The sequence below is a fragment of the Rhagoletis pomonella genome, unplaced genomic scaffold, assembly GCF_013731165.1.
Source record: "Rhagoletis pomonella isolate Grant_MI unplaced genomic scaffold, Rhpom_1.0 Rhpom_scaffold_00002, whole genome shotgun sequence".
Classification (NCBI taxonomy): Eukaryota; Metazoa; Arthropoda; class Insecta; order Diptera; family Tephritidae; genus Rhagoletis; species Rhagoletis pomonella.
The window spans coordinates 6,258,315-6,274,026 of record NW_023458556.1 but is presented as its reverse complement, the minus strand read 5'-3'; the positions used below and the strand labels follow the sequence as shown (position 1 = coordinate 6,274,026).

At 35.7% G+C, this 15,712-nt stretch overlaps 1 protein-coding gene across 1 annotated transcript; it reads left to right on the top strand.

Moving 5' to 3' along the window:
* The first annotated feature begins 9,819 nt into the window (after nt 1–9,819).
* LOC118732927 (uncharacterized abhydrolase domain-containing protein DDB_G0269086) lies at nt 9,820–15,575 on the top strand. Its single transcript, XM_036462054.1, has 2 exons — nt 9,820–10,124; nt 10,188–15,575. The coding sequence occupies exon 2, from the start codon at nt 10,247–10,249 to the stop codon at nt 13,652–13,654; it is 3,408 nt and encodes a 1,135-aa protein (XP_036317947.1). The 5' UTR covers nt 9,820–10,124; nt 10,188–10,246; the 3' UTR covers nt 13,655–15,575.
* The last annotated feature ends 137 nt before the right edge of the window (nt 15,576–15,712 follow it).

Here is a 15,712-nt window from a genome sequence, read left to right as displayed (position 1 = left end):
AAAAATTGATATATCTAGACATATTGGACCACCGAAACGCATATTTGGTGGAACTGATTAAATGAAAAAAAAAGAAAAAAATTTTAAAACCTCCCCCAAAAAAAATTTTGCGTTCGCCCCTGGGCCGTATGCATAAACCAGAAATATTACGTGGTTTGAGTTTTCCGTCGTATTACATGTTTTGCGTCTATCGTCGCACGACGAATCGATAACATAGAACGACAAAAATGTTTACTCCATATGTATTTGACAGATTCCAATGGAATTTGGTATTTAGGGTTTTTTGTCGTCATTGATTTCGAATATTAAGTTAAATTTCCAAAATTCAAAATGGCGGACGTCTTTTTACAGAAGCTAAGGATCGTTATGAAACTTGGTGTCTATGGGCGTTCGTCATCACTGATTTCGAATATTAAATTAAATTTTCAAAATTCAAAATGGCGGGTCCAATATGGTGGACGACTTCTTAAAAAACTTATAGATTGTTATGAAACTTGGTACTGGGTTTTCGCCGCAATTGATTTCAAAACTGATATTAAATTTTCAAAATTCGAAATGGCGTATTTTTATGATTGTAATGAAGCTTGGTATGCAGGAATTCTCTGATAACGAACATGGTATTAAATTTTCAAAATTCAAAATTGCAGATTCAATATGATGGACGACTTCTTTAAAAAAAGTATATATTGGTATGTAATTTGTAATTTTAGAAGTCACTGTTTTCGAAATTTTATACTAAATTTTCAAAATTCAAAATTCGGTATACTTTGCGGAACTTTATTTGTAACTCAAGCTAATAGTATACCAATTTCAACACTTTTTAAATAAAAAGTTGTATTTTGTTAAACATTACAAGTACTTGACTGACGCCTTACTGTCCATATTGAACCAACTGCTTTTTAGTAATAAGAACAAAATGAGCATCTTTGTCATCGTAATTAGTCAGTTTGTGACCCCTGGATATCAAGTTTTATTACAATAATTGAAAAAATTACCTCATCTATATTGAATCCGCCATTTTGAATTTTGAAAACAAAATATAAGTTTCGTAATCAGTGATCTCGAAAATGTCTGGATATCAAGTTTCATAACGATACCCAGAACTTTTCCTAAACCTCTAACTAATATAAAAATTTCAATACTTTTTTAATAAAAAAAGGCATTTTATAAAAAAATGTATTATAACCATTCTACAAACTATATTATTAACAAACAAGTAAGAAAGTCTAAGTTCGGGCGGAGCCGAACATTAAATACCCGGCGCAAGTATTAAATATGTTTTTTCACCTTTCCGAAACCTTCCGCTAGATGGTAAGCTGGGGTGTATCAATTTTGAGTAAATTAGCGTCCTTCAATTTCGAAATATTGAAGTTTCAAGCATTTCTGAAATTTACCGTTATATGGGAAGCGGCCGTTATTTTAGTCCGATTTCAATAATTTTCAACGTTTTGCTTATATGTGGCAAGCACAATAACCACACCGAGTTTGGTACAAATTGGTAGAACGGTTACCGATATACATATATGTGATCATAAGTGGGCGGTGCCATGCCCATTTTCCAAAATTTTACCATAAACGTATTTCTTGGTAAAGAATTGTTGCAAGTATCAATTTTGAATAAATTAGCTTCAATATTTACTGATTTATCGAAGATTTTGTATTTCTCTAAATTACCGTTATATGGGATGTGGGCGTGGTTATTGTCCGATTTTAAAAAGTTTCGGCGATTTTTTATGCTGTACCAAGGCCAACAACTGTGCCAAGTTTGGAAGAAATTGGTGCAGCGGTTACCAAGATATACACATGTAACCATAAGTGGGCGTGGCTACGCCCATTTTCCAAAAATTTATAATATTCTTATTTTTCGTCGAAAAATTATTGTAAATATCAATTTTGAGCGAATAATCTCCAGTAGTTACTAAAATATCGCAGTTTTCGTATTTCTGGAAATTACCGTTATATGGGAAGTGGGCGTGGTTAAAGTCCGATTTCGCCCATTTTCAATACCAACCTACCTTGGATTAAGGGAAACCTACATACCAAATTTCGTTAAGATATCTCAATTTTTGCTCGAGTTATCGTGTACACGGACAGACGGACAGACGGACAGACGGACAGACGGACGGACAGACAGACATGGCTTAATCGATTTCTTTTTTCATCCTGATCATTTATGTATACATTTGTCTATATCTATCTCGATTCGTTTTGGCTGTTACAAACAACCGTTATGTGAACAAAATTAATATACCCTTGTGCACAAGTGCGCTCGGGTATAAAAATAGCAAAATAATGTACTTACCTGACGCCTCACTATCCATGTTGACAAAACTGTTATTTATTAATAAGAATGAAATGACAGCGAAATTTTTTTATCACCACTTACCAAAAAAAAATACATTAATTCGACGAACGAAAGAAAAGCCGACTTTTCGCTTGTGCTAAAGCTACTGCGTTGTGTTAAAAGTAAAAATTTCTATGTTACATTGTTGACTGGTTTATAAATAGTTTTTTAAAGTAAGGGAACGTACCCGTACTACATGACCCGTTCAGGGGGGAGGGTGATCTTCAAAATACCACGCTTGGTCACAATAAGGTGCGGGGGCTTAGGCTTTTATCATGTAGTCAATATCCTCTTAAGGATTAATAAATAAGGATTAAAGTTTAAAAACTAATTAATACAACTCAAGTAAAATCTGTGGAAAATTAACAATAAAATAATATTTTCGCAAAATCTATAAAGGAACCTTTTATTTTTCAAAAAACCTGTCCGACAGTATTCAAATAGAGTGCGAATTGCATTTTTGTCGATTTTTTAAATCTCCCTTGGGATGCATGACCCCCATGGTAGTGAAAGGGTTAAGTGTGATAGTAAAAAGGTGTAAGCATGGTCGAAGCCAGGTAGGTGCAGAGCGCTCAGGTATGAAAATCAGAAAAATATTAAATTAATTATAAGGCTCAATTAAACAAAAAAAAAAAGGTCATACATTCCCGAAGAGTCTGGATTTTTTTTGTGGAATTTAGTTATTTATTTATCCAGAGTAACCGTGCATTACATAACAAAATAATTACATAAGTTCTTATAAGGTAATCCGGCTGAGGAAAATAGATTTCCTGTTCACCGGTCTGGTAACCAAAATTATCTAAAACCAAAACTAAAATATAACATTTTTATATTAACCAAAACATGAACTTTGATTACGCAACAGTGTGTAATGTAACTAGTATAAATAAAACTAGTTTAAAGTAGATACCTAAATGTTATCACTAATCTAATTTTTTTAGTTTTTTACTATTGGTTCTATTACTTATATCTAGGTCTTTACGCAATTGGCTACAAATTTTTATTGGTTTGATTCTAGTATTTTTATTACTGTATTCTTGGAAGCTTTATTGTTCTCCATCTAGTTCTGCTATCAGAATTTAAAAAGATGTTTCTTAATTTGTTATAATAATGTCAGCGCAAATAGTTGTAGCAGATTCAATGGTTTATAGATCGGAAAATAATTTTTGAAGACTATTTTTAGTAGCCTATTTTGTATATTTGTATATTTTGTAAGTGAGATACGTTGTTATTATACGCATCTCCCCATGCCAAAATGCTGTAGCTATGGAAAAAACACAAAATATATCAATTTTAATGTATCAGTTTGCATAAATATCGATAATTTACGAAAAATAAAGATTAAATATCTATTTCAGAATTTAATTGAAAAACGCCCTATCTCAAAATTTGGTTCAAAAACGCCCTATCTCACTTCAAAATGTATTGAAAATATGCTGATATAGGGCGTTTTCGAACTGGCTGCCGAGATAGGTCGATCTTCCACTCAGCCATCGATATGCTCGTTCCCTTTCAGATTACAATCAATTCCATTCCATTTAATGTTATAATAAGTTCATTAGGAACGCTATAGCAGTTTTGCTTACATTCAGTGTTAATTTATTTAATGGGCCGTATGAATAAAAATAAGCAATTGCTTTTTCTTAAAATTTCAGATCTTTCACTCAATTTATTCAAACAAAATTGAAGTAAAAGGTATGAAATTTTAAGAAAAAGCAATTGCTTAGTTTTTATTCATATGGCCCAATGGAAGCCATAGCGATACTTCTTCTAAATATGTATTCATTTTAATCTCTACTTCTTTCCAGTTCTTGCCTATAGAAACTATTGCGGTGTCATCCGCATTTGATACTATGTTTTCCGGCAAACATTCAATCATATCATTGACATACATACATATGTATATTATAAAAAGTAGAGGGCCTGAAATTGTACCTTGCGGAACACCAGTGTTTATATTTCTGAAATCACTACTGTACTGCCCAATTTTAACCTGTTGATTTCTGTTATTAAGATAATTTTTAGTAGGTCATTGGCCTTGCCTCTTATTCCATAAACATATAATTTATCTAGTAGGATTTCGTTGTTAACTGCGTCAAACGCTTTAGCTAAATCTAAAAAAGTTACAACTATTGGAGCGCTTTTATCTAAGTTTTCATAAATAAGTTTATTCGTAATAATACTTAGTGCATCTTTTGTTCCCCTATTTTTGGTAAAACCGAATTGTTTCGAGTTCAAAACTTGAGGTAATATAGGTACAGAAGGAGCTTCTGGGAGCCATTTCAGAGGCGCTGTAATCTATGTGTTCAGGGCGAAGTCGCAGCTCTTCAGAACTCCAGAGTGTTACCACACGGTTTCCCTGAGCCTAATAGGATTTCGTGCTGCGAAAATTCCTTTTTCAACATGGCGTTTAGTGCCAGTATAGGTGTGGTTCCCAATGCTCCACTAATTCCGATTAGGACGATCCGCTGAAAACGCTCCAGTTGTATTACAAGCGTAGCGTCCTCTAGTGAGTTCCACCAGACAAGGGCTCCGTGAAACATGAAGGCTTAAATCTGGTTTCATAGAGCTAATGAATTACTGTGGGCGAGAGACCTCACCTTTTACCGATAGCAATCAAGCTTAAGAGTACTTGACCCCCTCTGAGAGCCGCAGACGAATACCCCCAATCGAGGGTAGGGCCACAACGGTTATCTCTTACGTCCTGCTAAACAAGACCAGTTCGGTCTTGTGAAAAAGAACACCACCTTACGGAGTGCCCTAATTAAGTCTGGGCTGAGTGCTGGCGCTCCCCCACCGCGGCGTCAGTTCTGTTACTAAGTAAACTGTAGAAAAGCCTTATTTGGATGGTTTTAACCCCCAGATTATGAATGGATTGACTATAGCCTCTGGAGTAACATTGTTGAAGGCCCCCTTGATATCGAGGAAGGCCGCTACTGCATGATCTTTATGAGTGAAGGCTTCCCCTAACGACTTTACCCATGTGTGCAGGGCGGTATCCACCGACCTTTCCTTGCAATAAGCATGTTGAGCTCCTGAGCCACGAGGAATCGCGTTTCTTATTTACAGGTCTATCTAGCGTTTTTAGCAAAAACGAAAACAGACTGATAGGCCTAAAAGCCCTAGGTTAAACATGAGAGCCTTTTCCGGCCTTCGAGATGAACGCAACACTGACTACCCTCTAAGCCTTGGGGATGTACCCGGCCCTCACGCAGTTCATATAAATAGGAGCCAACCAATTGCGCGACTCCTCCAGAGCAGCTGCGCAGGTATGATGTCATCGGTCCCCGGCGACATGAAGGGTTTGAACGAATCGAATCGCCCAGGCCATGTGACGATCGTCTAGAAGATCCAACTAGTACAGGATCTGAAGTACAAAATATGCCAAAGAAATGCATTTGACTGTGCTGCGAAGTACGAAGTATGTACAAGAGCTAAACAAGAAGTATGTACTGTACTTCCGAAAGAAGTACGGTTGGTCGCATTAGTCTAAACACAACTAGTAAAAAACCAAAGGCCTAATGTTAATGTTAATGTTAATGTTATTGCTAAGATTAGCTTTAATGTTAAGGTTAATGTCAGTGTTAATGTTAATTTTAAGGTTAATGTTAATGAAAAAGTACAAAGGGTTGTTAGTTTAAAATATTTAATTAATTATTTATTTATTTAATTAAATTCAGTCAAATGAATAATAGTTCTTACTGACTATAACAACACAGCTTAAATGTTTACTAGTTGCAGCAATTGTAAAGTAAAGTACGGATTGTTCCAGGTCGGAAATTTGATTTCATTCCGATTGATTGATGTTCTTGATAAAGGCCAATTTTTAACATACTTAGATTTCGAAAAACCTATATGTATAAGATAGTGGAGCACGTCGAAGGTTGTGTAAAGGGATATTGAAAGACAATCATTCTAAGAGAGAACAAAAACATTAACATATCAAAACATTCACGAGAAAGTTACCGAACAGATAAGCATTTCGACTATGTAGAGATTTTAGATGCAGAAGCTGGCAACGCGCCTCGTATAAGGGTATAGGCAGTGTTGCCAGGTTGACGATTTGGTCGTAATTTTGAAGATTTTTTACAGCCATGACGATTTGACGATTTTTGTAACCCAATGACGATTTTTCTTTATGTGCAAATTTGGCTGATTCTCAACTTTGAAGATGGTTACACAGCCAACTAAAAATTGCAGTATAAACACCTATTGAGTGTTTACCATTTCTGCTAATACATAATTGTCGTTTCGAAATTATATCATGTGGCAGCACTAATAGTATTCTTTGTTTCATCACTATTTGTGTAGTTTTTGGCGGTCAAATTCGTAATTTTTGCGTTGTGACGTTGATTACTGATACATATTGTATTGAGCGAAGTGAATTATGGATAAGTTCTTTAGCAAAACTTGTAAGTATGAACAGTTTTAATGCACATCGTTAAGTTACAGCTAAAAAAAAATTAAGATGAAAATGTGATTTTATAGCAGTTAAAAATATTTTTGTTAAAAGCACTGCGAATTTTAAAAGTTCGTAAAAAAGTAAAACTTTTTTTCTACGTGTAGCAATTAGAAGCTATAATAAAATGAAAAACAAGTAATATTTAAACAAAAAACACAACCGACTTCCATTCTCATATAAAAATGTAGGATTAGTTTCTTCAAGATCCAATGATCGGATCTAAACTAAATTAGTATGGTACCACCTCTGAGGCACTACCTTTCTGCTAGAAATTATCGAAATTGGTTGACTTGGTCCAAAGTTATGCGGTAACATACATAAACAAAATATTCCAACGAATTGATAACCTTCTCCTTTTTTAAGTCGGTAAAAAACCAAAAAAGCTTCCTGGTTAAAACGACGACAATTTTTGCATACAAATGACGATTTTTGAGACCTTAACTGACGATTTCTCACTTCAATGACCTGGCAACACTGGGTATAGGGTCCCTAAAGTTCAGCGAACGGAGATCGAAATTGATAAACGTTTTTTGAACTCTCTCTACGCGGCTTATATGACCGGACTGATACGGCCTATCCACTTAAGAAATGTTCGGTGGAAACATATACACGACAACTTGAAAGTTAGGACCTTTTGTGAAACTCTGTCGAATGCTTTCGAAAAGTCGGTGTATATGGTATCGACTTGGAAACCCTCATGGAAAGCAGCGAGACAATCCTCAGTGAAGACTGCAAGATTCGAGACTGTCGCATTACAAAGCCGTGTTGGTTGGCAGAAGTCGAATATATCAAAGCGAAAACCAACTTCTCTTTAACTACGCATTCGAATAATTTGGAGTGATACGATAATTTCGTGATCGGCCTGTAGTTGGCAACATCGTTCTTGTTACCACTTTTATAAACTAGAGTTATAAAAGCTTTTTTCCGGTCATCAATAAAACTAACCGATGAGCCAAATCAAGCAAAGACTCCGAGAGTTGAACCATCGGGCATGAGACAACCATCGAGTCGGAGACAAAGCTCGAACAAAAAACTCGGCGAAGAGATTAGCAGCCTCTTCAGGTGTACTGGCAGGTTTGTGATTAAAGAACACTGTAGAGGGTATAGTTTAAGTACAGTTCAATGATTTGATGTACCTCCAAAAGCCTTTTGCATTGTTTTCAATATTGGTTTCATAGTTACTGGTATACCGCTTGAAAATTAACTTTTGAAGGTTAGTAAATCGCTTGTTATGAAATTGATATCGATCGAAGTAAAAAGTTAACCCAGTAACCTTGAATTTTTAATGGAACTTGTTTTTGAGAGGGTAACTTGACTATGTACGGCTGGAATTATACTAAGGCAGAGCTCATAAATCGATGATTTGAAAATTTTAAACGCGTTTTCAGTGATTTTGTTAGAAAAAATATGATCCCAATCATAACTTAGCAAAAGTGAATGTAAGTGTTCAAAATCACATAGGTTATAATTGAGGATTGGCCGGCTACTTCCAAGAGGAACTGTTAAGAATGCATACAACTCCAAACATATTGCTGACCGACTATGATGGATAATTGGCGAAGACATCGGAGTGAGGCAACTTATTGTTCACATTGTCGCTTAAAAAGATTAGATCTGAAATACGATTTACCTTATTACGAAAGCAATTAATTTGATATAAGCCAATACTTAAAAGCCTATCAGTTACATAGAGTTCACATTCATTTACAACATTAACTGGAGTAAGCACGAAGGAGTTACTAAGATTACTTAGGTTAGACCAAGAAATATTTCTTAAGTTAAAGTCATCAAGAACGCAAAGGTGAACGTTCTATCGAAAATGTTTGAAATAGACGTAAAACCACCACTGCTTACCACGTAGCGGTAGTTTTCGCAAAGGTGCAAAAACTATATTGAATACTTGCGCCGGGTATTTAATGTTCGACTCTGCCCGAACTTAAGACTTTTTTCCTTGTTTAATATTACCTTCACTAAAAACAATGAAATGGAAATTATTAAAATAAATAAATAAACATCATTTGGAATTTTGATGCTAAATCTCTGACCACATCTGTATGTACATACGTACACACATATGTATGTAAGTATCTATCTATGTACATATATTATCGGCAGAAATTTGGAAATACGTTTATCACCAATTTCACTTCTACACTCATATTGAAAATATCTCCATAAACACCTCTAGAATGTATTTTTTTTTTTTACATTTTCATCCTATCTATGCCTCGTTGTAATGCACTTTGGCCGGTTGCTCATGCCGACTGAAGGCATGCATGTAGACTTCACGAAACGCAACATGCAATGCTATGTCTGTCCCTAAGAATCGCTGATGCTCTCCGTTCCTTGTCGGTATATTTTTATTTTTAAACGGGCGAAAATATGTATATACATATACTGGTGGAAAAAATAATAGAATCGTGACATTTTGACCAGTTTGGGCTATTTTGTTCATTATTTAATGTTTATTATTTTTTTTTGTTTTATAAAAGCCTAGCTTATTATGTAACAAATACCATATAAATGCATATTTCAAACTTTGTAAAAAATGATAAAAGTTCGATAAAATTTCATCAAAATTTTAAGCTTTTTATTCAGAATTGTTAGGTATGTAGTTTTTTAGTGCATTAAATTTTAGTACGATAACGTATATATGTACATATGTATGTAAGTATATACTTAGGTATGTACATACATATGTACGAAATTTCTTTTATGTGTATGGAAGAAAATATATATAAAAAATCAAGGGTAGTTTTTAGGCACTTGAAAGTTGATTTTTATGAAAAAAAGTGAAATTTTCGTGGAAGATAATTGAATAGTCCTAATTTTTGTACAAACAAAAAATTTTGGTATTAACACTTGAAAATTTTTAGGGAAGGTATATTTTAATACATCCTGCCGAAATCTGTGAAAATCACAGTTTCGAAAAAAGTGTTAGGGTGAAAAAAAAATTAAATAGACAAAACAAAAATTGCCAAAACTGGTCAAAATGTCTCGTCTCTATTATTTTTCCTACCAGTGTATGTACATATGTATGCTTGCGCCATTGGATGCGAGGCATTTTCGTGTTATATATATCTTTTTTTCACTATTCGCAAAGAAATTTGCGATATTAATATACCTGCTACTCTGATGCGGTTACTATTGCTGTTGCTGTATTGCTCGGCTGCCATGTTGCATTGTGTGCGACGGTATGCGAAAGTCAAAATATCCGACCATTTGCATGCTTGGGCCTTGAGTATTACTAAATAGTCGTCGATAGCACACAGTCATCGTTGCAGCCGCAAGTTCTTCAGTGGCAGGGAAACATTTTTGGTAAGAACCATTGAACCATTTTCAGTTTTTATGTAATTCCTAAAAACGTTTTATGATTTTCAGTTAACTTCGAAATACCACAGGAACTTACTTGACCAAGGTGTAATTTTAAGCGTTGGAATATGAATGTTGAGAAATTAAAGCGCCTGCAAACGCAGGTGCGCATAGGCGGCAAGGGGACGGCACGTCGTAAAAAAAAGGTTATGCATCAGACAGCTACAACGGATGATAAAAAGTTGCAGAGTTCTCTAAAGAAACTGTCCGTTAGCACTATACCGGGAATTGAGGAAGTGAACATAATCAAAGACGATCTAACCGTAATACATTTCAATAATCCAAAGGCGCAGGCATCTCTTTCTGCGAATACTTTTGCTGTTACCGGCCATGGAGAGACAAAGAAAATTGTGGAAATGCTTCCAGAGATTTTGCCACAGTTGGGTCAAGAGACTGTAGTGCAACTGCGCATGTTCGCTAATTCAATGGCGGGTACGAAGAAAGCAAGTGGTGGTACGGCAGGCGGTGGGGATGCGAGTGTTGGCACAAATATGCTCTATAGTGTTGAAGAGGAAGACGATGTGCCGATGTTGGTGAGCGATTTCGATGAGGTTGCCAAATTGGAGGCTGCAAAAACGACAGCAGTAGCAACAACAACAACAACAAACAGTGAGCAACCGGCAAGTGAATCGGATAAAGAGAAAAATAACACCGAAATCAAGGAAGAAACGGTTAAAGTATTGCCAACATTTTCGGAGGAAGGAAGCAACACGGCAGCAATAAATACCGCAACGAAAGTAAACGAACTGAAATCATTGCAAAATTTAAATTTAAATATAAAATTAAATGAAGAGTCTGAACAAAATAACCTAGAGTTAAAGTCAGCAAACGACGAAGCGGAATGCCGAAAACAGCAGTTAAATTTAAACCAGGAAAATATTAATAAAACTGAAAAAGAGAAGCCTACAAAGGATGCAAGAAAGTTAAATGAGCCTCAAAAGAAAAATGAAAATCAACAAAAGCACGAGTCCTCAAAACAAAAGGCTAAAAATGAACCGAAACCCCAAAAGAATTTGAAAGACAATAAAAAATCTGAAGAATCTGCTTTGAACACCAATATTTCAAAACAAGTGGAGAGTGAGACCCTTAAAATAATAAAAGAAGGACCCAAAACAGTTCAGAAGAACGTTGAAGTTGATGTTGAATCTGAGAAAATCCCAAAGGAGCAACAAAAGCCACTCCAGCAAAAGCAGCTGAAAACGGGGCCAACTTCCGAAAAGCAGCAGAAGAAAGAAAAGCAGCAGCAACAATCTGAGCAAAAGCAAGCATCTAATACACAGGAAAATGTGGATATAAAAGAAAACCAAAACAAATTGCAACAGCCACAAGGCCAACAAACAAAACCAGCTGTGCAAGGACAAGTTGGCGAGCAGAAGAAACTATCAAATAAACAGGACACTCAAAAGACACAAACACCAGGTCCTAAACCGACCCAGCAGCAGCAAAAGAATAACCAGCAAATAAAACAAAAAAATAAATCAGGACAGAAGAAAGAGCAAAATCAAGATCTTCAAGCCAAAAGTGACAACGAACAGCGTGAACAGGGCGAAACTGAAAAGCAACAACAAGTTTCCAAGCCACCGGCTGCCAAGCAACAAGAGAAAGCGTCCGATGAAGAATCGATGGAGCAGAAGAAAGGGCCAAAAGAAGCGAGTACTGAAACTACAGTCATACAAAGGAAGACTGAGACTCCGGTGAAAGGCGCACAACAAGAGAAGAATTCTGCGGCATCAAAGCCAGTAGCCTCAGCTAAGGACAACGAACCAAAACAACAGACGCGAACAGCGCCAAAAGAAAAAAAGCAAGATATACCAAAGGAACAGAAGTCCGAGCGCCAATCCGATGCGAGTAGAAATAAAGATAATCTTGCAGCCGTGGCCCCTGAAAAACCAACGGAAAGTGAAACTCCTATTGTAGATGTATCCATTAAAACTGTTGCTCTACAATCATTAGAATCTACAGAAAAATTGTTAGGAATAGTAAATGAAATAACAAAAGAACTTGCAGTTGAAGGTATAAAAGAAGTCAATGAGGAGGATTCAGCCTCCAAAGTTAAGCTGGAATTAATACCAGCGAAAGAATGTGCAGCGGGCCAGGCAAGCAATTCTACTGCGCAATTCCCGCCTACAACTCCTAATACGACTGTAACTCTGGCTGTAGAACCCGTTGAGAAACTTCAAGAGGAAATTAAACCTACAATTGTTGCTAGTCTTACTGATGCAGTGGAGAAGCTACCTATCAAAGAAAAATCGGCAACCCTTTTGAGCAGTGAACTACCGACAAGTTCATCGAATGCCGGCGCAGCTCGAGAAGTGGTAAAAGAAAATAATGATAAAAGTGTTCCTGCGAAGGAACTAACAGAAGAACCATCTCCGCCAACACTACAAAAAACGCTTGAAGAACAATTAGATACACAGTCTACTTTGGTTGAAATTCTAGAATCACAACCTGGAACGTCAATGCTCATCAAAGATGCGCTAAGTGCTGAAGAAAAAACAGAAGCATACTCGCCTTTACGAGCAGATCCACTCAGTAAACAGCTATCTATGGGCGAAGTAGTTCAGGAGGTACCTGTTCAAATATCACCCAACAAAATTACAGTACTCCAAAAATCACCATTAACTGATGACATGAAAGATATTCCGCCTGCAGAGTTATTGAATACAGATGTTGTTAAGGATGCTAAAACAGATTTGATGGCTTCCAAAGACGACTCGAAATCGATCGACCAATCGCAAGCAAGTGAAGTAAAATTACTAACACCAGAAGCTTTGATAACCTCGGAAAATAAAAAAGTTACCACACCCATAGCAGGAAGTCCCAAACAAAAAGTATCTCCCCCAAAACAAACTAAATCTCCACAGGAAATAGCGAAACAGCAGGCCAAGGCATCACCGGTTAAGGAAGCACCGAAGGCGTCTACGCCACCTGATGCTAAACTAAAACTGACAACGAAACCGCAACCACCACAACAGCAACATTCATCAAAAGGAAATACAAAACCAATGTCTAGCAAATCCGCAGCTTCGACTCCCAGTGCCCCCACTACCCCCAGCACACCCACCACGCCCACGAAAATATCACCGGAAAAAGGTGTACAGGCACAGAAATCAACAGCTCCGAACACAAAGATCGAAGGAACAACAAAAAAGACAAACTCGCCGCAAAATCAAGTAGATGCAGCAGCAAAATTTAAGCAACAACAAGGTGTTGCTGGTAAAGCTGTGCGCCCAGGTGGTGGTAATGCTTCGATAGTATCCGGAGGGTCTAAGAAGGGCAACACGTCACCGGCTATAAGCAAAACTAAGGCGAACGCTGGAGTAAAGCAACAAGAGGCTTTTCTGCAGGACGCGACTATTGCTTCATCAGCAGAAGCAGCACAGCCAGGAGCCGCAACAGTAGCCATATTGTCGCCACCTGCAGTTCCAGCAACTGAAAACACTGCTAATTCTAATCAATCACCTCCATCAACTTAGATTAGCTTTCCTCAGCTTTTTCAGTTTAACTTACGTACATACAAGCAAACATACTAATGATACAAACCAGTGATGGGCATTTTAAAAATTGTTTTTATATAGAGTACCTGTTTGGATACTAAATACTCAACACTTATGTAGTATATAGAAATGCCTAAATGCCAAAATAAAACACTAGAAAGTAAAAAAAAAAAAACAACTAAACTAACTAGAAGTTGGGCAAATGAAAATGCTAAATACAAAACACCTAAGTATTTGAAGGATTCTAAATACTAAAGTATTTTATAGATGTCTAAATACTTGTGCTACTCGATTCAGTAAAGGAGCGAAAATTGTCAATAATTGATACTTTTATTTTTTTTTAGATTTTGATAATAAATTTAAATGCTTCTTGATTTCCCTGGTTTTTCGAAACTTTAAAATTTTTTTCTAGCGACATTTCCACACTCTGTGCTAAACCTTAATACTTACCCGAATTTAGCAAGATAAAAAAAGCCTTAAATACTTTATAAATCAAATATTTGTTTGAGAGTACATAGAAAGCTTTTTAAATTTATTTTATTTTTTTTATGAATAATATTACATTACATTTTATATCATCCTTCGTAATTATCGACATCCGAAATACTTAAATACACATTACACCATAAGTAACTAACTACATATGAACACACATACTTATGTATTTAGTATTTTTAAAGAACAAAATCTCAAATATTTGTTTAATTTAGCAGTTAGTATTTCGAAAAATTGTGCCCATCACTGATTCAAGCATAATAAATTTTCTAATTCCTTAACTTATGATACTACTTGCTATTGCATTTGCACTTTGTTCATTCTTGTTTGTTTATTACATTTTCCTTCAACCTCCTCATTCTTAAACATTCTTCGAAAATGATTTTACTAACCTAAAACATCTACTTACATGCAAATTACATATAAACCGAAAGATGCATATGTAATTTATCTTTAATTACTAACCGCGTTTTAAAGTCAGAGTTTGAAAAAAAAACACCAAAAAATGTTTCAGTTGATAGGCAATGCAATTAAGAATTGGGCGTAAAAAATTACCTAGGTGATATCAGTTTGGAGAATTGTCAAGTGTAATTAATCGGTAATTTATGTTTGTATAATATATGTATTTATGCGCATACGTACTCAAGTATTTATATGCTTGGGTAATTTAAATTCGAAATTACAAAAATAAAAATTTATCACTGAAACCAATTGGATCGTTATGATTTCTAATATATTGGGGCGCCTGATTAATAATACTAATAATATTTTGGCCGCTACACTTTTGCTAAGTGTTTGGCCGAGCTTTTCCTCCACAGCGGCCGCAATAAAAAAAAAAATATTTACTGAGTATCAGTGAAGGAACTCGCATAATGACAATATTGTGCATTAAAAAATACGCCTGCCATTACGTTCATAAAAATAGTAATTTTGTCTGTTTCTACATGACATTTTTTGTAATTTAAATGCCTAGCGGAAATTCGGCGTTACCGTTAAAACAAATGTTGTTATTCTCCGACTATTAGGTGAGAAAATAAGAGCCCGCACTCTTTTATTTCATATCAATCGAATTGAGCAACGTCAATTAACAGTTTCTGAATTCTTTTCGACTAGAAAAACTGGTTTCTGTGCTTAAATATAAGTTAAGCTAAATATCTCAGCATAGAACCAGCTAGTTCTATTTTTTTGTTTTGGAAACGGCGCATTTTCACTCGCAATCAAAAATAACAACTACATAGTATGCACACAAATGTTTATTTTTTTTGGCGTAGCAAATATAAGTAGCGATAAAAATAAAAGTATCGGCCGGCACAATGCTAGCAATGCTAATGGAAGAGGCAATAGATGATAGAAAAATTATGGCGCTCCGCACATACATACATATTTCTACACGTACCCATTAGCTCCATGTACATATATCAACAACATTCATACATATGCACATACATAAAAATGTAAATGTTTACCAACTACTAAGTTCAGAATGAGCGCAAAGCTCACCAACAAATGGTTAATAGATTCGCGGTAGTGATAGGGGTACCA